This window comes from Notolabrus celidotus, chromosome 2, assembly GCF_009762535.1.
Source record: "Notolabrus celidotus isolate fNotCel1 chromosome 2, fNotCel1.pri, whole genome shotgun sequence".
NCBI lineage: Eukaryota > Metazoa > Chordata > Actinopteri > Labriformes > Labridae > Notolabrus > Notolabrus celidotus.
Genome location: NC_048273.1, coordinates 7,543,900 through 7,567,933, shown reverse-complemented (window position 1 = coordinate 7,567,933; position 24,034 = coordinate 7,543,900). Strand labels below are relative to the sequence as shown.

General features: G+C 42.0%; 1 protein-coding gene across 2 annotated transcripts in view; it reads left to right on the top strand.

Moving 5' to 3' along the window:
* Nucleotides 1–24,034, top strand: part of prdm5 (PR domain containing 5) — an 80,758-nt gene that overhangs the window by 44,200 nt on the left and 12,524 nt on the right. For both annotated transcript variants that reach the window (XM_034701931.1, XM_034701923.1), the window contains exon 14: nucleotides 15,546–15,631. In XM_034701931.1, the coding sequence (XP_034557822.1) occupies nucleotides 15,546–15,631 (86 nt within the window). The remainder of the gene's footprint in view (nucleotides 1–15,545; nucleotides 15,632–24,034) is intronic.

The following is a 24,034-nucleotide window of genomic DNA, read 5'->3' as shown; positions in this document are numbered from 1 at the left end:
CATTACAGCCTTTTTTTGGCTGCTAAATCAAACAATTACAGGATAAGATCCAAAATCTCTTGCAGATAAAAGTCGTACAAACTGCAAATATTTAAAAATTGAGCACGTACTGAAAACACATAAATTATCAGACCTACTCCTGAAGATTAGTTGTTTTTGAAAGACACCAATCATGCTTAATTGTTGTGTTTTTGTGACCTTTGTGTGAAACACAGTTGGAGCTCTGTCATCATTAGCAGCCTGCATGGATCCTGAATCAGTTACTTAAAGAACCAGAGTTTAACTCTCGCCTCAGTCAGCTTCCTATCAGCTGTTGATTTTATTTTTTCATACCTTAAATAAATGAAAGATATAAAGTGTCCGTCAGTAGTTGATCAGTTTAAATTGTGTCAAAATATGTGTGTGTGTGTTTGCATTGTGGTCGGACGGTGGTCCCTTTACAAGCCTACCACACTCTGTCAACAGCGTCCTTTGTGTCAGTGTGTGTGTGAGCTGTGTGTTTGTGTGTCTCCGTACATGTGTGTATGTGTGAAGGACAAACCAGCAGAAAGAGAGAATGTATGCCCGTGTGGGCCCGCTCTGATTGTATTTATGTAGAATAAACAAAAGAGAGGAATGCTGGGGGAGGGGTGGGAGCCGAGGGGACACCTCAAAGAAAGAAAGGAGGAAAGAGAGAAAAGACCACTCCAAGAAAGCATCCAGCCGGATGACCCTTGACCCTGACTGGCTGTAAATCTGTCCCCTCATTCTATAGAAAGAGCTTTTTTTTGTTTGTTGTGTTTTTGTGTGTGCGGGGCAAAAATAAGCTCCCTGGGCGACAGTCCTGACATCTTGTTCTCAAACTGTTAGGAGTTCATGGGTACACAATTTGTGGGTGTGAAGATTGTGTGATACATGTGGAATTTTTAGTCAGCATCGTAAAATGACACTGTTGATGTAAGTAACACTTTAAAGACGGCTGGTTTGTCTGTCAGAAGCCTCTTAAAGACGGCGACCAGCTGAGGTACAGACCTTTAAATCCACAGCTTGTCCTCAGCGTCGACAGGAAAGCTTCGTCTTGTTTGTCTTCCTGCTTCACAGGAAAAAGTCAGCATTGATTATTTACCTGCTAAACACAGAGGACTTTGTGAGAAGTCCTCTGAGACTTCTTTCCCTGTATCACTTTACCGTCAAACACAAGGGAGCGAGGTGCTGCATCTGAGCGTGAGAGAAAGATGAAGACCTTTAAACATCAACTTGAGAGTGTGAAGAAGCTGGCAGGACATGTAGTGTGTGTTTGGCTTTAATTTTCATACAGTGTTATTGAGTCAGAACATCATGCCACAGAGGCAGGCGTCTTCAGAGCGGCCTGCATGAGATCACCACAAAATGAGAGCTGTCAAAAAGTTGGACGTGGACGTCGAAGACGTTGGTGAACTCAGGAGGCATGATGGATGTTTCTGTCATCTTTAATTCTTCTTGGCCGTCTCGTGTTGTAAATGTGTGCGTCTCCACATCACAGCGCAGTGAGAGGAGATTTTCCCACCATGTGTGCCATGATGTGGTAAATAACGCGAGTGGGTTCATGAAGATTATTTGTGCCCGGGGAGATGTGACAGAGCGCAGAGCCTCGGTGTCACACTGACATCATACGACATGTCATGTTTGGGCACGGGGATTAGTGTGAAGCCATGAGCTGTGTTACAACGAATTGCTGTGGCGTTTTAACCCTTATAACATGACTCCAGCGGGCACAGCACGATGACGTCGTGTCTGAGATCTCATTCTGCGGCTTCAAACCGCACACAGGGTTTGAGAAGAGGAGCGTCTTGCCTTTCTTATTTAATTGCATTCCTCAAACTTTGTTAATTTGGTCATCTTACCTGTTAGTGTTGGTTTTAGGATCAGGATTTTTATTTAACTGATGTTTTATTTGCTATAATTTATAAAAGATGCTGTTCTTGAGTTTTATCCCTGTTTTAAAACAAGGTGACATTTTGATTGTGACCAGCCAAGGGACTGCCTTAAAGCTGGGGTTGGTAATCAGATTTAGATACACTTTTTGTTATACTGGTTAAAATGATCTTTATGTCCTGATGGCAATCAATACATAATGTGTTCTTAAAAAAGAGCGAAGAAAGGCTGCTATCTACAGCCGGAGTAAACCTGGGAAAACACCAACCAATCAGCCTTTTTTGGTTGCCAAAATTTTAAACCATTCAAATCCCATCCTGCTGTTCTGCCCGCCTCCTGCGCGTACATTTCCCCGGCGTGCACTCCGAGTCCCCGTCTCCTGCCTCTGCTTCCCCTGCCTCTACTGACTGCCCCTCTCGCTCGACCTCGGGCCCGTCCCCTCTGACCAGATGAGGTGCTTTGCTCAGGACTGTAGTCCGGATCAGAGTCTAAAAAGCTCTCACCACAGGGGCTCTGACAAGCAGAAGAATGAATGACGTTCAGTAAGTCCTACAGAAAATGTATATGTATTGTAGCGTCCGTCCAGACGCTGTAGGGATGACGAGCCGATTCGTGAACATGTTGATCTTTAATAACCGGTCACTGTCGGCTGTGATCACGCCAACCAACAAAGCGACAATCAATGTTTGAATGAATGAAGAACTTCTCCTCTTGTCTCTCCTCTCTCCAGCTCACACACTCTACACCTCTCCTGATGCCTTCACTGACCGTCAACACTGTAGGAATTAAGAACATCTACACTGAACACGTTTAACAAACAGTAGAGCTGTTACAGTATTATATATGTGTTATAACTTTTCTCCTGATATCGTGTCACCAGTACAACTGGATAATGCTAGCATGACAGTTGTGAGTACTAACAGCAGCCATGTTTGTTTGTGTTTTTAACTTTCACTATGATAATTTTATTGTGAGGACCGGTTTTGAATCTGTCACCATCATATGGTCGCAAGTCAGCGGCGCGCGTGCATGTGAGCGGGGGGGGGCTCGTTTTGGAGGAGCTCTGAGGGAGGAGGGGAGGGGTTAGACGGAGTCCTGAAGACATGCTACATTCAAATTCATGCTAGTTTTCCCAGACTGTGGCACAATAAGATAAGATAAGATAAGATAAGGTACTCCTTTATTCGTCCCACAACGGGGAAATTCATGGGGTTACAGCAGCAAACAAGAAGGTGTACAGTACAAGAATTTAACAAGAATATATATAGAAAAAAAATGTCCATCAGAGACGACAGCTTGGCCATAATTCCCCTGTCAGCCACCTCCTCCACAGGGTCCAGGACTGAGCTGGCCTTCTTCACCAGTTAGTTCAGTCTTGCTCTCCTGTATCCTGTCCGCCCACAGCAGGTGAAATCCTTCCAATGTGGCGTTCGTGTCCGGTGTTAGCTCTGTTAGCATGATGCTACTCTGGTGCTGGGTTAGCTCGTCCACCTTATCTTAGATAGATCTTACATTCCCCATAACGGTGGGTGGAAGGACAGGTCCATGTCGTCCCTTCTAGCTTGCACCTCAGTACCAGCACGTCGTCCCCGCCTCCTTCTCCTCAGCTCACAGGGAACATCGGGCCTAGCATCGTTTAGCATCGTTTGGCATCAACATGCTACGGGCTGCTAATAGCTGATCTTGTATCAATGCATCACATGGCAAAATGTATGTTTGATGTTGTTTAACATGGTCCCCTTAGGAATGAAAAATAAAATAAAGATAAACAGAAATCACTCTAAAAACTGACTTTTAAAAAAATAAACCAGGCTCTTATTTTTTAAGCAGAACAAAGAGCATCTTCTCAGTCTCTGAAACACTTTAAAAATCCTCTTTTGACACAGATCCGGAGGAGTCACATGCCTTCAGAGCCATAAATCTACACACTGTCTGTAATTTTGACTGACTTTTAAAGTGTCTATATAATTTGTTTTAACCCCTTCCTTTAATTTAAATTCTTAACAATATTGGGACTTAGACAAAAGTGCCCAGAAAATCCTTTAACTCGTACTAATCCCAAATATATGAAGACCAAAACATGGAGATTGTGTTAATTAGAGAGGAAAAGTAGAAAACAGAAAATAATTCAAACAATGAACTCAAGTGTGGGCTTCTTTCCCCAAACTGCAGCTATGTGCCACACTGTATCATTGTATCCATGTACTCATTTATGTGGCATCATTTGTGTCCTGATCCCTGCTTATTTGTCATAATTCACATTAAAGTGAACAACTCCATTGAAAGTAAAGTTAACCGAGGTGAGCTGGACTTCTGCAGGAATATTGATGTTGACATTTCTGTCCTCATTCAGCTCTCCTTCTTCTCTTTGACATTGACTCACCTTTAAAGGTGACATATTATGCTCTTTTTCTTCAAAATATATTGCTCTAAGAGGTCCCCAAAACATGTCTTTAAAGTTTATTGCTCAAAAAAACACTTCGAAGTCAGATTTTGGTCTGCCTGTAAACCCCTCTTTTTCAGCCCTGCTCAGAACAGGCTGTTTTCTGTGTCTGTGCCTTTAAATGAGAATGAGCTCTCTGACCACGCCCCCTCAGGAAGTGGATGTGGCCTCGGCTCTCCAGCACGTTGATCTAATGGATGAGTAATCCTGAGTTTTGCACTATGTTCATTGAAGTCAATGAAAGATTAAAGGTGCCATATGTGATTTGTAAGTCAAGTTTGTAAGTCCCCTTAAAAGTGTCTCAGGCAACAGTTTTGAGTATTTAAACATGCCTATTGTGACAAAGGGAACTTATTTAGGTTTTTTAGAGTTTATATTAACAGGACAAGGAAATGCACTGAATGTGAAATTTAAATAGGTTAAAGAAATTAAAGGACAGAATCTGGAGAAAGATACGAGTGCTTCTGTTCTTCTTGCTCTGAGACTTTGCTTTTATTCTATAGATCCGTTCTTTTTGTTATTATGGTCACCATGCCCGGGACCTGTAACACCTGTAAACCCCTCTTTTTCAGCCCTGCTCAGAACAGGCTGTTTTCTGTGTCTGTGCCTTTAAATGAGAATGAGCTCTCTGACCACGCCCCCTCAGGAAGTGGATGTGGCCTCGGCTCTCCAGCACGTTGATCTAATGTTTACATGTTGGCTGAATAGACATGGCTGCTCACAGACCCGCGTTACTTCAACCCTCTGAATCTGATCCAGAATCTGATCCTGACGGAGAGGCGCCTGCAGCAGGACCTTCTGAACCATTGGTCACAGATTTTGTGTTTCTTGTTGTTTTATTTGTCAGTATGTCGACGTGTGTCTTGGTACACAGCTACGAACATGTAGATATGTGGCTATGCTAACTAGCGCTAGCACTTTTCCATGATAAATAAAAATCACCCACTAGATCTTCAAATCTGCAGACGTGGGGAGTAAAACAGACCTTTGTGTTTATTAAGACAGCCTACAACTAGCATGGCTCCCTCCTAAGCTCCTTGTTAGCGCACATGGAGGCGGAGTTGAGGGCCGAACAAGCTCCGAGCTTTGACTTCCGTTACAGACCGGATGGCGTTGTGACGTAAAAAAAAAACACGGAAACACATTTACAGAAAGGTGGAGAAATCAAAACAGGGGCAGGATGGATTTTTTTCATTTTAGGGGGGTTTGTAGACATGCCAGGGACACATATTTCAGGTAGAGAACCATTAAAAAGTAGATTTTGCATAATATGTGACCTTTAAACATAAATAAGTCAAATGTCTCATTTTTGAACATTGTTGCTGTTATCTCTACCTCTTCTGGTTTCTGTGACTTTGTAGAGATCAGCAGCTCAGAGATGTTCTCACATCTGCGCCTGCTAACTGTCATTATGTTCCCACCCTCAAGACCAGCCTGAGACCACACTGACGTTTTTACCACAGTGTCAACAGGCAGAGAGGGGAATGAGACAGACTACTATGAGTGGATAGATTTATGTGACATGTATGATCAGGTTGTCCCTGGCATCACTTTGGCTGACAATAAATAATTGTTATTGGTGTGATGTCATTGTCAGGTTTTGTACAGGTGAGAAAACGCACCTTGAACTCTATCAGTAAGGAGTCGATCTCTGTGTTGAGACATGACAAGTAAAGGTAAAGCCATGACAGACATCTTTTCAGTTGTTTTACATAAAATTTCTGAGACGTACAAGAAGAGAGGCTCAGAGCTCTTGTGTTTGTATGGATTTAACAGGGGGACAACAGCTTATATGTAAAAGACATCACTAACAGTATTTTTCTGTCAGTGCATATAAAAGAGAAACACAGATTTTTAACCGGCTCTTACGTACACTCCTGGCAGTGTACGGAGGAAGCTTATTGTCTGCATGGGGGTGTCATTTGTTACCGTAATTATACACAGCCATATTTAGACGATTCAAAGAGCTGCACATTGCAACATTAGCTGATCTCACGACACGACAACTGCCCTCAGATGGACATCTGGAAGAACTCTGGAATCACTGAACCTATTTACGTACAGATGATTTGTTTGTTGTCGCTGTGGTCATGGATACGATCTTGTACATAAAAACATGGTGTAGTAACTGATCGCCTGTCTCTCTGATAAATACCTTCTCACTAATGCGTCTTAAGCTTGTATTCGATGCAGATTCTTTAAGAGGTCTTCCATTGTTCTCAAACCTGGGTCTTATTCTCTAAATATTTGGGGGTGTAAATGACGAATAGACCCAAACAGATTTGGAAACACTCCACTTGATTGCCTCAGCTGTCTGCTGTGAGACAGGCTGTGATGGCTGCATTGTAAGCCTTTGGATTAAATACCTTTGATAAAAGTACATTCATTAGAAGTGCTGTTTTTTTCCAATGTCAGGCTCAAATGCTTTGAGGGTGTCACTGGGGATTACTTGGTTTTAGGATTCAGTCTCAATAACGATAATAATTAAAGCCGCAAGCGGCGATGAACGGGCCCTGGCACACCTGCAGCCACCGCCTACGCAAGCCGCTGCGACATGTAAACTGCCGCCTGATATTTGCCACCACACGATGCGAAAGCAAGATCTGAGAGTATGTACTGGCTTAGGTGGCGCATATGTTCAAAGTTTTTGGCAGATTGGCAAGAAACCCTCCAAACTTGACAGTGTGCCATGCCCACAGTTTTAGTCTGAACAGAATTCCTTTAACAATAATTGAATCATCAATATGTCTGCTATAGAATGAGCCTTGTTTGGACTGAATCAGAGAAAAACTCTTGGAGGAGCTCTCAAAAGTATGCACCCTTATTTGGGCGTCATTCTTCACATTTAAAGCTGTATGTGCGTTTGATGACCCGCCTCGACGGCTGTCACACCCACAATTTTAGTCTGAACAAAATTCATTTTATAATTTTTAATTGTCAAGGTGTCTACTATAATTTGGTCTTGGTTTGGAATGGATCGGAAAAATGCCTTCGGAGAAGATAACGAAAGTATGCACCCTTATTTTGGCCCCGTTTTTCATGTTCAAAGCTAGGTGGCGCTCTTCCTGTTGAGTTTGGGATATGGGTGCAAGAGGCTTTTTTGTGCGTCCTGATGCCATGAATATGCGGAAAAATTTTTGAAGCATGTAGCTCAAAATAACCACTACGGGGAGGGGTTTTGGAAAACTGTAGGGGGCGCTAGTGAGCAAATTTTTTCGACTTTTTTTGCGAAACCCATAAAATTTCGCAATTTTCCCCAGGCCTGACGAGTGTGTTGGATGAGATGAGATTACGTGCATTTTAAAGTCACAAAAATCTATTTTCCGACGTTTTTTTTTGATGCCCCGCCCCAAAGTCTGACATGCCCACATCTTTCGTCTGAACGGAATGCCTTTACTTTGTATTAATCGTCAATGGGTTTACTATAGAATGTGCCTAGTTTGGACTGAATCGGAGAAAAGCTCTAGGAGAAATGAGCAAAAGTATGCACCCTTGCACGGACCCATTTTGGCCCATTTATTCATGTTCAAAGCTAATTGGCTCTCTTCCTGTTGAGTTTTGAATATGGGTGCCACTGACTTTTTGGTGCGTCCTGATGCCATAAATATGTGTAAGATTTTTCATGCATGTAGCTCAAAAAACTTGATGCGTAGGGTGTTATTTTTACCTCTAGGGGGCGCTACTGAGAATTTTTTTGCAAGACCTATAATAACTTGCAATTTTCACCAGACCCGATGAGTGTGCAAAAATACTTGCGCTTTCATTAACGTTCAGGGGTCCAAAACTGCAATCTCCTATAATAATAACCCTTAGGGTTACAATAGGGCCTTCGCCACCAGCGGTGCTCGGGCCCTAATAATAATTCATAAAATTTATATAGCGCTTTTCTTAGTACTCAAAGTCGCTTTACATAAGGTGAAAACTAAAGAAAAAAATAAAATAAAACACAATAATAATACAAAACAAAACAGGGACAGAGGTAGGTCTTGAGGTTGTTTTTGAATGAGAGGAGAGAGTCAGAGTTATGGATGTGTGGAGGGAGAGAGTTCCAGAGAGTGGGGGCGGCGATGGCAAAGGCTCTGTCCCCCAAGGTGCGGTGCTTGGACTTGGTGATAGGGGACAGGAGGTTGGCATCTGATGATCTGAGGCGGCAGGATGGGGAGTGGTGTTTGAGGAGGTCGGTCAGGTAAGAGGGGGCGAGGTTATTGAGGGCTTTGTAGGTGATGAGCAGGATCTTGAAGTGGATTCGGTGCTGAAAGGGGAGCCAGTGGAGGTGCTGAAGGATGGGTGTGATGTGGGCTCTGGAGCAGGGTGTGGGTGAGTAATCGACAGCCCTACTGCCTAATTCTTGTACCCATGGTCTCTGCCCAAATGATCTTCATTTGGAGAAATGGTCTGCTTCTTTGCTTTAACCGTGCACCCCCAGAGTCCTGCGGCACTTCCTTTGTCATGTCACCAATTGCATTGTTTTCTTTTCCTTGTGTCTTCTGTGTCTGTGTACGTTTAGATTTTCATAGTTTGTTTGCTGTTTATGCAGTTGTTTTGACTTCTGCAGTGTGATTTTCCACTGGCAGCACATTTACACAGTTGCATTTGTTCTGTATTTAAGCTTCTAATGAAGACCATTCAGGTCAGTTAGTCTATTCAGCCACTACATTCAGACCCCAAACTGCAGAAATGTAGGACCCAGGTTTTAAGATACAGGGGCTGGCCTTTAATCGAGATGGTATAGATGTTTGAGATAGGTGTTGAGAGTTTCGATCAGCAGCATGTGAGGTATCAGTGTGTCTGCTACAGTTTCCCTCATGAGGGCAAGTTCAAGAGAAATGTTTGCGGAAGTATAGGAGTCCTCAGAGACCTCGGCTATAATGGAAAGGTCAAGTGTAAAAGTTGTTGGCCGTTCAGACGGCTCATCAAAGGCGATCCCTTATCATCTCCAACACGCTGATATCACGTTACCTCTGCGGCCCCTGTCGGTATGTGACGCAGGGCAGAGAGGAGGACAGTACAGGGCCACTGTCTGGCTGAACCGGAGGAAGTGGTGAATTAATTTCTGACGGACAGAGCTAATGTCTTTCAGACCGGAGCCCCGAAGCTACAAAGCTTTCTCCATAACACGAACGCTGTGCAGCAGGCAGATATGACAAAGCCGGCCATCTGCTAACCAGACACACAGCCGTACGCACACACACACACACCTACGACACACACAAGGGGTGCCAAACGGATCGATTAGCAGACAAGGAGTGTGAGGGCCACAGCAGGGGCCGGGGGAGACACCCAGGGTCAAAGAGATGGTGTTCTGTTTCAGCACATGCTAAATCAGTTACCATCTCCTCACACATAAAGCCCCGGCTCAGAGCTGCAGCCACCCCTCATAATCCCCAAACAATCTGGCTCAATCTGGAGAATAAGTGGAGGGTTTCCAGTTACAGTAACACTCAGCAGAACAGACACCGAGCCCCTTCGCATGGATAACACGGAGCAATGCTGCCAGAAAGTTACTTCTTAACTCTCCAAGTAGCGTTTGTTTATTTCCTGTCCCACTAAAGGATTGAGTTTCTCTTATTTAACTCTGAGCAGGATGAGGATTTGCAAACGCCAAGAATTCCTGACTTAAATGTCGTTTTGAGTCGATAAGTGGCTGTATTTATGAACGGCCTCTCTTGGAATATCAAATACCATCGCTGTGTCTCTTTTCCAGCTGAGGCGCACATGTCCGGACCCAGAGAGCGCACAGGTTAAGTAGGTGAATTGGTGTGCACTTATGTGTTAGCAGGGCGTGGTGGTCTGTGCGGTGTATTACCCGACAATAGCCGGCTCCTGGGAGGGATGTGATCCAAGCCGCAGAAGTACACTGGCACTCTGTGCACCGGTGCTATTAGCACACTAATGCCTTCCCCAGGACTCCCCAAGGCCAGCGCGGGGCCTTAACCCGATACCACACATGCTACACAAGACATAGGATTTGCTCTCCTCTTTCTAAAAACACATCTGGGATTCAGATTTTCCTGTTTGTCAACAAAAGGCCTCCTACAGGCTGCGATCGCACAGACGTGGGGACAGAATGTCGAGCTGCCCTCTGCACATGTTTCACTTTGTGTAATCAGTCCACATATGTCACGTTAACCCTTTCTGCACCAATGTGAGGTTCAACGTTTTATGACTTTGTGTCTCCTCCTCGGGCTCCTCTGAACCCCTCTGGGGGGTTCTGGTGGGTTTAGACCCCGACGTGTACATCTGCTATATGACAGCTGTCCCAGCTTCTCAGTTAAAGACTCTGGATTTGTGGGATATGAATGCATTAAATATAACCATTGAATCCCTTTGACAATCAAAAGCTGGAATGAGAAGTATCTGGAAGGTCAGAGTCTCGGTGCATCAGCTTACTCTTGTTTTTTAACAGTTAATAAAACGGTTTTGAACTTCTTTAAGAGATGTGATGCTATCATTTAAAACTGAGACTGTATGTAGCCATGAAACTGTTGAGACTTTGGTCTCTAAAAAACCTCCTCATGGGACAAAAAATACAAAATGATCTCAGTTTATCCATGGCTGCCTTGACAAGTTCATGTTTTTGTTCATTGCTACTCATGTTGTGAACCAAACTCACCAATCAAGAGACACCAAGTCATCCAACAAACCGACCACTCAGGTAACAGTAGCATCAGTGTTAATTTTGGCAGCTATTTTAGATTTAGTCTTAGTCTTAGTCTTTAGACGAAAATACCTGTTAGTTTTAGTCACATTTTAGTCTCTTCAGCCCTTTTTAGTCTTAGTTTAGTTTTAGTCGGCGGAAACTCAAAACTAGGGGTGACCCCAAATAGTCGAATATTGGACGATTCGTTCTAACGAGCCTCAGTCGACTGCCAATCTCATAGTCGAATATTTGCATATGAAACATGGATCATTCCATTCAAACCATGGGGGTGCTCAATGTCTAATTTTACATTATTTTCCTGTTTCCCTTAAAAATAGTGTCTCATATATCCTATTTTTATAAAAATATAGACTTATTTAATGTAATTCTGAGAACAGCTCTTGAAGTGTTAAATCTCCTTAAAGTGGTAATTAAATCTCCCCTGGTAATTAAAGGTGGACTCTCCCATTTAGCGGGGACCTGTGGAGCAGACGTACCTCAGCTGGCCTTTAAATCTTTCTACGTTCATGGCAGCTCAAAATGTCAGAAAATAAAACATCAGTTGATCCTAAAAAATAGTAAAGAAGATGAGGAGCAGCTTCATGAAGAGGGCTGTGAGATCAAGGATTACCGGACCACACAAAAACTGTACGGGGCCAAAAGGACGAGCAGGAATACCCAAAGCTGTCCGAAGCCTCAAAAACAATCCATAGCATCCCATCCACCTCCACACCATCAGAGAGGATATTCACAAAGACAGGATTTACAGTCAACAAAGCAAGGAGTGCACTTCTGCCCGTACACAAGATGCTTTTCCTCGCGTACAGTTTGAAAAGACTCAAGCGGACAAAGACGTGATGAAAGACTTTTTTAAAAGGTTCTGTTAAGAGATTTAAAAACCCTTTAGCTGGTTCAGGTTTGATTTTGAACATTATAAAAATGTTTAGCCTTAAGTTGGACAAACTACCCTCTGCAGCGCTGCTCTCCGTGTGTGAACACTGTTTAAATATCTCCTGATTCCTTATTCTATAATGCCGCGTTGTTCCATGTTTAACGGATGGTGGCCTTATTTGAGTTTTCTCTCCTTCATCACCTCGTTGTTTTTGCGTGTTATATAGATTTAAAAAATCTAAGTTTTATATTTATAATATTCTGTTGTCCCTTTTACTTTAAGCTATGAGTCTCTTAATTGTAAATGGTTATGTGTAATATTGTCATGCGGTCACCATCATGCAGACTTTGGGTCAATAAGGAAAAACAACAAACATTCCACTATTCGTCGACTATGGGCAAAATCTGATGAATCAGTTTCAACTAAGCAAATCCTTAGGCGGGCTCACCCCTACTCAAAACATTTTAGTCTAGTTTTAGTCTTTGATTTTTGCCAAAACATTTCCTCTCTTTAAAATAATTCATGTAGTTGATTAGATATCAGTATCAGGGTTACCAAGTGTTCAAAAAGTCAATATTTCACTCTTTTAACACTTTTGTGTAATATTTGAAGTTAAATGATTTAGCCTGTAACTGCTAAAAAGTAAAAAGGAAACATTCTTGATGTGACCACTATGAAGATATTTGATTCTCTTGATTTAAATTAAAATGCCATAAACACAATATAAGGGCTGTATTGCACTTTTACGACGGTCCCTGAATGCACCTCGCAGCGACCGAGGCACTGGACAAACAGTCCGTTCACGGCACTCCGAAATGCATCTGCATCTTTCAACAAGGAGTTGATCAAAACTTACTAAATGTGTCTGGTGTATCACCAAACTGGATTAAATCAAGCTCTAGATGTGGAGCTTTTTACGGTAATGGCGGCAACAACGTCAAATAGTAAACAGATGTCCCCCGGTTGTGTCTTTGTTACTAACGCACACCGGGGGGTAAAAATCCTCAATGAAGATGAGACAGATGCATGGAGGTGAGGAGAGCTGGTTCATAAAGCACACCTGCTGCAGGTAGTGACCAAGGGAACACTGCGCCCCTCAGATAATAAACTGCCCTAAACTTCTTCCTTTGGGTTTCATTTATATTTTTCAGCTCGACTGCCATCCATCGAAACATTAGCGCTGCACATTTTCATTACTTTTGGACTGAAATGCTGGTAACTTGTTGTCTGAGTCACCACTAGCCGGGGCTGCAGCTCAGGTTTGTGCCTGCTGCCATAATGCTATAATGCTCTACTATCCGGATGTAAACAAGCACAGGTGACAGATGTCGTCTCACAGCACGCCGTGGTTTGTCAGTGTGTTGATCTAGTAAATGGAGATAAAGTTGTATGTAGGCTGCGTCTGGTTGAACTGACATATAAGCACTCCACCAGAGACATGAGGAACCAGCACAGGCATGAGGATGCTAACCTGCAAGGACGACTGAAGGCTGGTGGAGCTAGCTCTGCTAAGGGTAGCCACACTCTGCAAACCAATTTGATTCAGTCGTTTAGCCATGTTGAATACATTCTGCTCATTTTGAGTGTTTTCTTATCTTTAAAGTTTGAATTTGAAAACCGGGGGATTCACAGGTTTACATGGTTAGTCTGATCAAGTGTTAAAACTGCTGCAATCTTCAGATGAGATATGTTAATGTTTAATCCCCACACGTTCTGCAGATGTTCTTTTGTTCCTGCAGAGATAAACCGCCCTTCAACATTTGTGTTTGCGTGTTAACTCTTCATGAACTCGTACTCAGAGATGCCTTTTAATCACTGTAAGGACCAGAGGAGAACGCTTCCTTCTGCACAGCTGTGTTTATAGCAGTGGGATAATATTCCTCTCTCAGAGGTTCCCTAGATGGATTTTCTGATTTAATAAGCATCTTTGCGTTTTGAATCCCAGGGAAACACAGCTAATTAACCTTATTACTTAAAGGGACAGAGCATCTCCCCCATCAATAAAACTGCTCGTCTGCCTGTTCGACAATTAGTCACCAAAGACAGATTACGTTTATGTGAAGCAGATGAGAAATTAGATCGCTGAACTGGAGGAGTGAGCACACGTGTAGCTGTGGGTCCATATTTCCATTAATATTTGAAAGGGTACACATTTGAAATAAAAGATTAAACCCTCATCAGTTTTCTACTGTATTTCTCTCTCTGTAATTTCAGTGTGGTTCTTTAGGTTACCTCATATCCCGTCTTTAGATTAGTGCTCTTATCTGGCTCGTGGATCAGCAGGCGGTAAACAGATCCATGTGTCAGCAGCCTGTTTGACTGACAGCCCGTCACTTTCTCTTTGTCGTCATCGCAGGGAGCTCAGATAGGATCTGTTCGAGTTTGCTTGGACTCCTTTTGATCCAGTTTGGATAAGCCACATCGCCTCTGATGTGCTCCTAAACTGTTGGCCAGTCGGAGCTCAGATAGCGAGCCATGAAGTGAAGCCAACGTAAGCTTTTGCTGTGCAGTGGAAATTCAGCGTGCATACCGAATGAAAGGGGCTGAAAGGAGGATATCTGGTCGAGCAGTAGCTCGGTCAAAGCAGGTCAGGAAGAACACGGGACAGAGGCGGCAGCGCTTAAACTTTCTGTAAGACGAGACATCGCTCTCTGCAGCACAGCAGTGTTACGTTAATGTCGGTATTCCTCTGACTCTGAGGCTCTCTTTTCAAGTTGGTCTTGAAGTCAAACACGTAGTTTGATTAAAGGTGACATATTCTGCTCTTTTTCATCAACATATATTGGTCTAAGAGGTCCCCAAAACATGTCTTTAAAGTTTATGCTCAAAAAAACACTTTGAAATCAGATTTTTGGTCTGCCTGTAAACCCCTCTTTTTCAACCCTGCTCAGAACAGGCTGTTTTCTGTGTCTGTGCCTTTAAATGAGAATGAGCTCTCTGACCACGCCCCCTCAGGAAGTGGATGTGGCCTCGGCTCTCCAGCACGTTGATCTAATGTTTACATGTTGGCTGAATATACACGGCTGCTCACAGACCCTCGTTACTTCAACCCTCTGAATCTGATCCAGAATCTGATCCTGACGGAGAGTCAAACCAGAAGAGAACCAAAAAATAAGACTCCGGTTTTAGCTTCCTTGAACTGGCTCCCTGTATGTTTTAGAATTGATTTTAAGATTTCACTGATTACTTTTAAAGCTCTACAGAGACTTACTCTATAGTTATATAGCAGACCTTTTAGTGCCTTACGAACCAACGTGTTCATTGAGGTCCTCGGGCAGAGGTTTATTGTGCATCCCAAAAACAAAAATGAAAACAAGAGGGGACAGGGTGTTCGCAGTGAGGGGTCCGACACTCTGGAACCATCTGCCCGAGGAGATCAGGTCTGCTGAGTCAGTGAGCTCTTTTAAATCTCTTCTGAACACATACTTTTATCGCAGAGCCTTCTTTTATCTGAATTTAATTTAATTTACTTTTAACCGTCTTAAGAAATATATTTTAAAATATGTTTTATTTCTTTATCTTGATTTCTGTGTTTTTATGAATTGCCTGTTTTATTTTGCTGCCCATGTGAAGCACTTTGTAACTTGGTTTTTGAAAAGTGCTCTACATATAAAATTATTATTGTTAATATATCCTAAAATATGTTTTCTGACACACACTCTGCTTTCGTTCCCCAGGTGAGCGCCCGTACCAGTGCCCCTACTGTGACAAAGCCTTCAGCAAGAACGACGGCCTGAAGATGCACATCCGCACACACACTCGAGTAAGTTTCCCTCTTTTCTTGTGTCCTCATTTTGAAGTTCTTTCTCTCGAATCTGTCTCAGTTTTAAATGAATTGCTTAATTTGCACAACCCTGATTTTACAGAAGAATCCAAACTGATTAGGATTGTAACGATTCGTTTTTAACAATGATTCGATTCCTATCATGATTCGTGGTTGCAGATATGATTAAAGGTGACATATCATGCAAAATCGACTTTTTAATGGTTCTCTACCTGAAATATGTGTCCCTGGTATGTCTACAAACCCCCCGAACATGAAAAACATCCATTCTGCCCCTGTTCTGATTTCTCTACCTTTCTGTAAATGTGTGATGAAACGAGCCGTTTCAGTTTTCAGTGTTTTTCATACGTCACAACGCCATCCGGTCTGTAAGGGAAGTCAGAGCTCGGAGCTTGTTCAGCCCATAGACTGTATAAAATACAACTCAACTCCTCCTCCGTTTTTCATTCCCTGCACACATGTGTGCTAACAAGGAGCTTAGGAGGGAGGCATGCTAGTTGTAGGCTGTCTTAATAAACACAAAGGTCGGTTTTACTCCCCACGTCTGCAGATTTGAAGATCTAGTGGATGATTTTTATTTTTCATGGAAAAGTGCTAGCGCTAGTTAGCATAGCCACATAGCTACATGTTCATCGCTGTGTACCAAGACACACGTCGACATGCTGACAGATAAAACAACAAGAAACACTAAATCTGTGACCAATCGTTCAGAAAGGTCCTGCTGCAGGCGCCTCTCCATCAGGATCAGATTCTGTATCAGATTCAGAGGGTTGAAGTGACGTGGGTCTGTGAGCAGCCGTGTCTATGCAGCCAACATGTAAACATTAGATCAACGTGCTGGAGAGCCGAGGCCACACCCACTTCCTGAGGGTGCGTGGTCAGAGGGAAAACAGACCGTTCTGCGGAGGGCTGAAGAAGAGAGTTTTTCAGGCATGCCAAAATCTGATTTCAAAGTGTTTTTTTGAGCATAAACTTTAAAGACATGTTTTGGGGACCTCTCAGACCAATACATGTTGATGAAAAAAGCGTAATATGTCACCTTTAAATATATACTGAGGTTATGAAAGCAGTGATAACCAAATCAACCGATGCACTTGAGTCTTTTTGCACAGAGACTCCCGTGACACATTGAGGAGAACACAGGTGTTTCTTCTAACAGTCATGTTGGCTGAAGTCCAGTAAACTGCTTCGTTTCAGGGTCTTGGTTTTGTGCTGACTGCTCCGTCCTTGCTCACTCAGACACCTGAATGAAAAAAAAAAAAGAACTATTGTTGAGGTTATTATTAACACCTGTGCCTCCCTCCTGTGCGTGTCAAAATGTATACTGTAAGAAAGCCCTGTTATAAAAGAATAGGAGAACTCTATTAGTCCCTCATTGTGAGCATGTAATTGCATTTTTCAGTGGTATGAAATGAGCGCAGTGAATAGGAGTAGGTCCAGAGAAAGGGATGCTGACCCCGTGCCAGGTGTCTCACTGTCGTTATGATTCAATCTGGAGCTTTCTGCTTTTCTGTTTAACCTCCACGTGAACCGCACGCGTCGTCCACAGAGAACGGTCCCGTCTCCTCCATGTGTCTCATAGTTGTGACACTCCCTACCCATTTAAAATGAGGTAATTCCCACATTTGCAGGTTATTTCATGATTCATAATGCCTGAATAAAAAAATATAAATCACTGTGCTGCAACGAGAACATTCAAGGGAACGTTGTTTTAATTGCTTAAACATGGAAATGTTAAAGGAGAGTCTTGTTTCTTCTAATTTAGTGCTTTTTTAAAAAAAATGTATGGGCTCTAAATGACAAACAGGTTTATACAATTTGGAGCTCATCCAGAAGCTTGCTTCAGCCAGCACTGGACTCAACCAAATCCTTGGTGGCCAATCAGAGTTGCCCTCTGAATGTGCATGTTGTTGCTACTGACGGATTACACTGTCATGACAACTCTCCCACAACATTACAGACTGGAGCCCTACAGAGATAGAGTTTTTCTGTTGAAGAGAAGATGCTTTATTTGAAACCAGAAAAAGCACTCATGCCAGTTTCCATCAGGGCACCAGACACCGCTTTGCAGACCACAGCAGCTGCAGGTAGTTTTTTGTGTCATTGCGCGTTACACAAATATTGTCTTAGAACCAAACTTACCAATGGAGGCAGCTTTCGACCATCAAGTCCTGAGACCTGTGAGGTAAAAGTGGCATTTTTGTCAGTGGAGTGTGGCTCTTTGTTGCTGCAAAGAATGCTGTGTGATTGCTAAGACAAATGATGATTCATACATCAGAAAGTTTTTTTCTGTGGGATTATTTCTTTAATGTTGTCACACACACTGAAGAGAAATCTGAGCCTCTTAGATTAGATTAGACCAGGGGTTCTCAAACTTTTCAGCCCGCTCCATCTGTACTCTCTCCTCCTCCTCTCTATGCGGGTGTCAGAGAGAAGTCAGGGGGCTGGACACAGTGTTGTAGAAGAAGAGAGGGGGGCTTGATTTAAAGGCAGAAAGTGGACTTAAAGATTCATCCATCCATCCATTATCTTGGGGGCTGGAGCCTATCCCAGCTGGCTTCGGGCGGAAGGCAGGCAGGGTACACCCTGGACAGGTCGCCAACCTATCACAGGGCTAACACAGAGAGACAGACAACCATTCACATCCACACTCACACCTACGGGCAATTTAGAGTGACCAGTCAACCTGGTGAGCATGTTTTTGGACTGTGGGAGGAAGCCGGAGTACCCGGAGAGAACCCACGCATGCACAAGAAGAAAATGCAAACTCCACACAGAAAGGCACCTGCCCGGCCGGGGATTTGAACCAGGAACCTTCTAGCTGTGAGGCAGCTAATTGTTTTTTTGATTTATTTATTTGCTTATAAGTTCATAAAAACAAACCACATTCATCTGGTATTAAATCAAGTATTTTTATTTAATCTAGAATAAAGTATTTTATTTTATTCTAATCAGTGGCGGTTCTGGGGAGGGGCCAACAGGGGCCAGTGCCCCTGTAGAACTGAACCTGAACCCCCCTGTGGCCCCCCCTCCACACCAAACAAATATTTTACAATAAAAAAAAGCTTTGGTATGGCACCGATGTTACAGGTGGAACACATGCATGTGGCACTTGGTTCCAGTCCCTTAGAGCGCTAAGGGACTCATGTTGAGTGTAAACAGCCAAACAGCTGCTGTCAGTCTGCATTTTGATCTAGTACACAGTAGTATATATGTCTAGTATAAAGGGATGCACTGATGTTTTGCCAGTTTGTTCTCAGCCGGTTGAATGTGTCCCTCTGACAACATCCTTGGCCCCAGCCTGGCCCCCTTAGTAAATTGGTCTAGAACCGCCACTGGCTCTAATAGAAACATTGCGGTAGCTAATAAAACGTGTCTGCAGCTGACAGAGAACTTGTGATTGTTGAACGTCCTGATAGTCAAAACAGTAAAAAAAAAAAAGTCTACAGACATCAAAAGTCAGAGGAGCGAAGGAGAAGGAGAGTGAAATCTGGTGCACAGCCTCCTCACTCGATACATGCACACACACGTCTTGATCAGATCACTTTATTTAACGTTCATGTAAACACTGAATCAGCAGTCTCTGATCAAAGTGGTTTTAATCGTGTAGCTACTGGCTTAAAAAATACACTTTTAACTGATACTTTGATCACATGGCAGCCATTACCGCCTCCCCTCTCTGCTGCAGGCGGAAGTGAGCGACTGGAGCCGTTTGAAAAAATCTTTGGGCGCCTTTTAGTGATTTACAGCCTAAATATGTCAGAATACAGTCCAGGTTTAAGGCTACAGAGACTCCTGTTAAAGTGAGTCGGGGCTCAGGGTGGAGAAGGAGAAGGTAGGTCTCTCTGGGCATCATGAGGTCACTCCCTGGGCTGGGACTGCATTTATTTCTGCATTACTTTTGGACTTGTTGAAGTTCTGCATCGACCCTCTCTGTGAACATCTGGATGTGTGTGTGTGTGTGTGTGTGCGTGTTGTGATGAATGAGACTGAATGAGTGTTTCATCATCCCCTTCCATCATTGGTTCTTACAGCTCTGCTGTGACAGTGGCGGCCTGTCAGCACCGCTCATTTCAAAGATCGTTCTCTAACGCTGTCCAGAGCTCGGCGCTCTGTTTTTCGGCGTGCTGATAATGGAGCGCTCCGCCTGCCCAGGACGACGTCTCTCTGTACACACAGGCAGGTATAATTATGTTGTGTGCTGCTGATTAAACCCACTGATGTTTGGATCTTAATGGCCTCAGATCTGTCTTTGCTCACAGCGCTCTGAAGAATGGGCTGAACAGTTACAAACAGCAGAGCCAGATGAAGTCACTGTCGAGCAGAACAAATGTCATTGGGCTGAAAGAGCAGCGGCGCACTGTTAATGTACGCGATTAAAGATGGATGCTTTTGGAGTTTGTGCGTTTGGACCACAGACCACATGACAGGGAGGCTGAAATGGAACACGTTGCATGGTGATAGGAACTGATGACATTTTGGATATTAAGACATTTTTTAACCTTGTTTTTATCTCTAATGAGGATGGATGTGACGGCATGCTTTTTAAACATGTTGATGAAAGGCTGTTTTAGCCTCACAGTGGTGGTCAGAGAAAAACTTTCTCTGCTTTGATTGGAAAAAGTCTTACTTTTAACTGTTAGTGTTGCAACTTCTACAAGAAAAAACATCAAATCAGAAGAAATAGGAACTATGCTGAGGTGTAAAGTCTTGTAGAGTTTTTGCACATCCACTTTTCTTCCTGATTCTAATGACTGTGCAGATCTGCTTAGTTGAATTCTCTTCATTCCTCTTTCTTTAACGTCATTTTCAGCTTCACTGCAGAAGCTGTAACAGTAGATGCTTAGGGGAGTAGTCTATGTTTTGGTTGTGAACGACTCTTGTTAGAGCAAACCGTACTATGAGGAGCCATTGGAGCCGAAAGTGCTGGTTCCCGCTGAGCCAAATGATCTGGGTCACTAATAAAGGGCCTAAACTTGCATCACAAGGAGCATTTACTCTGAGGTTGTTGACCTTAGAATGAAAGATGCAAACTCTGCTCATACATGGCACGATAGATCACAGACAGATTGAACAAGAGCATTATAGAGGTCTTTATAGATTTGAAGCAAGCTGTGCATCTTTAAGGATGTAATGCGTTTGGATTCAATCTTTTACTGGACTTGGATCTTTAAGACCTTTTCTGTTGCAGGAGCATGAAAGAAGGATGGATCATCAGACTTCAACAGGTTTTAGCCTTAATGTTAACTTCTGTTCATTTCAAACTGGATTAACAATTCAATGAATTCTAAAACAGCTAAAGACCAAGCTCTTTAGGAAACACTATGCACTTATCTAGACTGTTCTCCACTGTTGTCCCCAGGGGCAGATCATGTCTACAGTTGACTCACACTGTCCTGCTCTACTCTGGAATCTGTGTTCAGCTCTGGAGTGACCCAGCACTTGGTACTTTGGTCATTATTGTGGTGGTGTTAATTGTTGATGATGATAATGGAAGGTCTTAAATGGTTTGGTTGCTTCACTGTAGATGTTCCTTATTTTACCAAAAATAAATAAATCCTTATGTACTTTTGTGCATTGCCTTTACACTGCTTGGCAGTACCTGCACCCAAATGGACTTGGAGCACTTTGTTACTCCTACTGATCTTGTTTCCTCATGTCTAGATCTTTGCTTGTGTTGTTCTTGTTCTCATATGTACGTCGCTTTGGATACAAGAGGGACAGTCGTCTTGGTAAGCTAATTGGCTAGTTAGCTGCTAACATTAACGTCAACAGTGAGCTGTTTACTTAGTATTCATAGTGCAACTATACATAGGGCATATTTTTTGGTTCCATTTTACATTGCACTAAACATTTAGAGCTAAAAAGGTTAAAGGCCAGAGTTGTGCCTTCATTTTATTTTGCACTATCACATTAAAAAATGTCAGAAATGCTGCTACAAGCTGCAAAGTTCATCAAAAGTTGAATGAACTATCATCTTAATTGTCTTTATTTTTAGTTAACATACCTTAAACACTTCAAGCTGGAAACGAATGATGGTTATATAAGAGCAGCTTCATGCTGGTGCGACAAGCTACAATTTACGTATGATCCGATTAGGCGACTGATCACAAAAATAATCGGTGACTAGTCGATTATCAAAATAATCGTTTGTGGCAGCGCAAATTGTAACATTGTAAAACATTATTTGTCCCAATTTATTGCAATTTAGTATTATTCTTTTCCATCACACAGTGCAGAAGAAACAATACATTGGGATACAGAACATTCTGTGAATCCCCTGAATTTAGAAAATGTTCACTCTGATACACTCTGATAGAGCCGTGGTGTAAAGAAGAAAAAAGCTGACTCAATAACTTCACAACAGCAATACTGATTAATAAAGTAGTCACACTGCATGTAGAATCAAAGTAGACAGTGAATAAGTATGTAACAGATATATGAGGTAACGGTTGTAGTGCATGATAACAAATTACACTAACAAAAGGAAGTTAAAGTGCAAGACATTTTTTACCTTAATGTATCATGCACTTAACTTTGTTATCAAAATAAATGTCTTTGTTACCAGATTACGGGTTAACATTATTTTTGATTAACTGTACCCACTTAAATTAAAACTAACACCATCTTACCTGTTCACAAAATGTATTTAGATACTGAAAATGAAAAACCACAACCATCCACAAAGAAGAAACAATGGACATGTGTCAGTCAGGACGAAAAAATGAAAGACATTTCTTTATGATTTGACTTAGTTTATAATAATAAAAATAATGATTGAAAATAATAATAATAATAATAAGAAGAAGAAGAAGAAGAAGAAGAATAATACTAATGATAATAATAATAACAATAACAATAACAATAATAATAATAATAATAAAAATAAAAAATATATAATAATAATAATAATGATAATAATAATGATGATGATAATAATAATAATAATAATAATGATGATGATGATGATGATGATGATGATGATGATGATGATGATAATAATAATAATAATGATAATAATACTACTACTACTACTACTAATAATAATAATAATGATAAAAATAATAACAATGATAATAATAATGATAATAATAATAATAATGATAATAATAATAATAATAATAATAATAATAATAAAACACTATTCAGATAGCACTTTTCAAAACAGGGTTACAAAGTGCTTTAAAATAAAAAAGGAGAGAAGATTAAACAAAAAATAAAACAAAACAAATAAAGGAGAAAAGTGAGGAATACAGTGATTAACATTTTTTAAAATAAATACAATTAAATCAGAACAGAAGAGTTAAAAAGCATAAGAGCTGCAAAATGAAAGAAAATTAGAAGTTTGAAAAAAAGTTCAACCAACAGGGATGAAATGGAATGAAACAAGTAAAAAAAAAAAAAAAGCTAAAACCAACAACAATACAATAAGAATAAATACAACTGTTTAGTTTTGCTAACACACTTCATTTATTTGTCTTTGTTTGTGTTTAAGTTCATAAACATTTCTAGTTTTCATTGATGATAAAAAAACTCATGAAGCACTTTGTTATCCAGCTGGAGGAAAACAAACCAAAAGTATAACCTCAATGAGGATGTAATAAAAGCGGCGGCCATTGTTGATATTGACTTGCATGATTCACGTCTTCATAATAAATCCATTGTGCCCACGAGCCGTTTGTTGATTTGTAGCTGCACCTTAAAGCCCTGACGGGGCACAATGACTTCCTGTTGGTGCGCTGCTTTACAAACACGCACACATTAAACCCGACACATGAGACGAGAGGCCGGTCTGGAGTAAATAAACCCAAGTCCATCTCGTCATTAATAGACGTGCTCTCTGCTCGGAGTGGTCAGATTCAGACGAAAGGCCGGGTCAAAGGTCGCACAATGAACAGCTGCTGGAGAGTGAAGGGCACAGGTACAGATGTTCGATGTTACCGGGGTCACACTGATGCATTCTGGGTATACCCAGTCACCTAAGTCCATCCATGTGTTTCCTGACCTTTGACCTTCAACCTTGTGTAGTTTTTTCTTTGTCATACAGGAACCATTCATGCCTTATGGAATAAGAAGGGGTTCTTAAAAATTTGCATCACACAGATCATGACGGAGTGTTTCCTCGAGGTGGCTTTCTCACACACACACACACTCGCTGCTTTATTTCCACACACACACCCCTTCATTCAGTCACACAAACAGTTGCATACTTAAACACACACACACACGCAGTGAACCTGATCTTTACCTCCTTTTGTATCCTGTGTCATTGGGCGCTCCTTGCCCCGCCCACATGATAGCGCCTTTCCCAGGACCCTTACTTCCTGCATTCACCCCGCTCCCATGACAACTAAGCTTCAAATGGGGAGAGCCTTTTCGCTA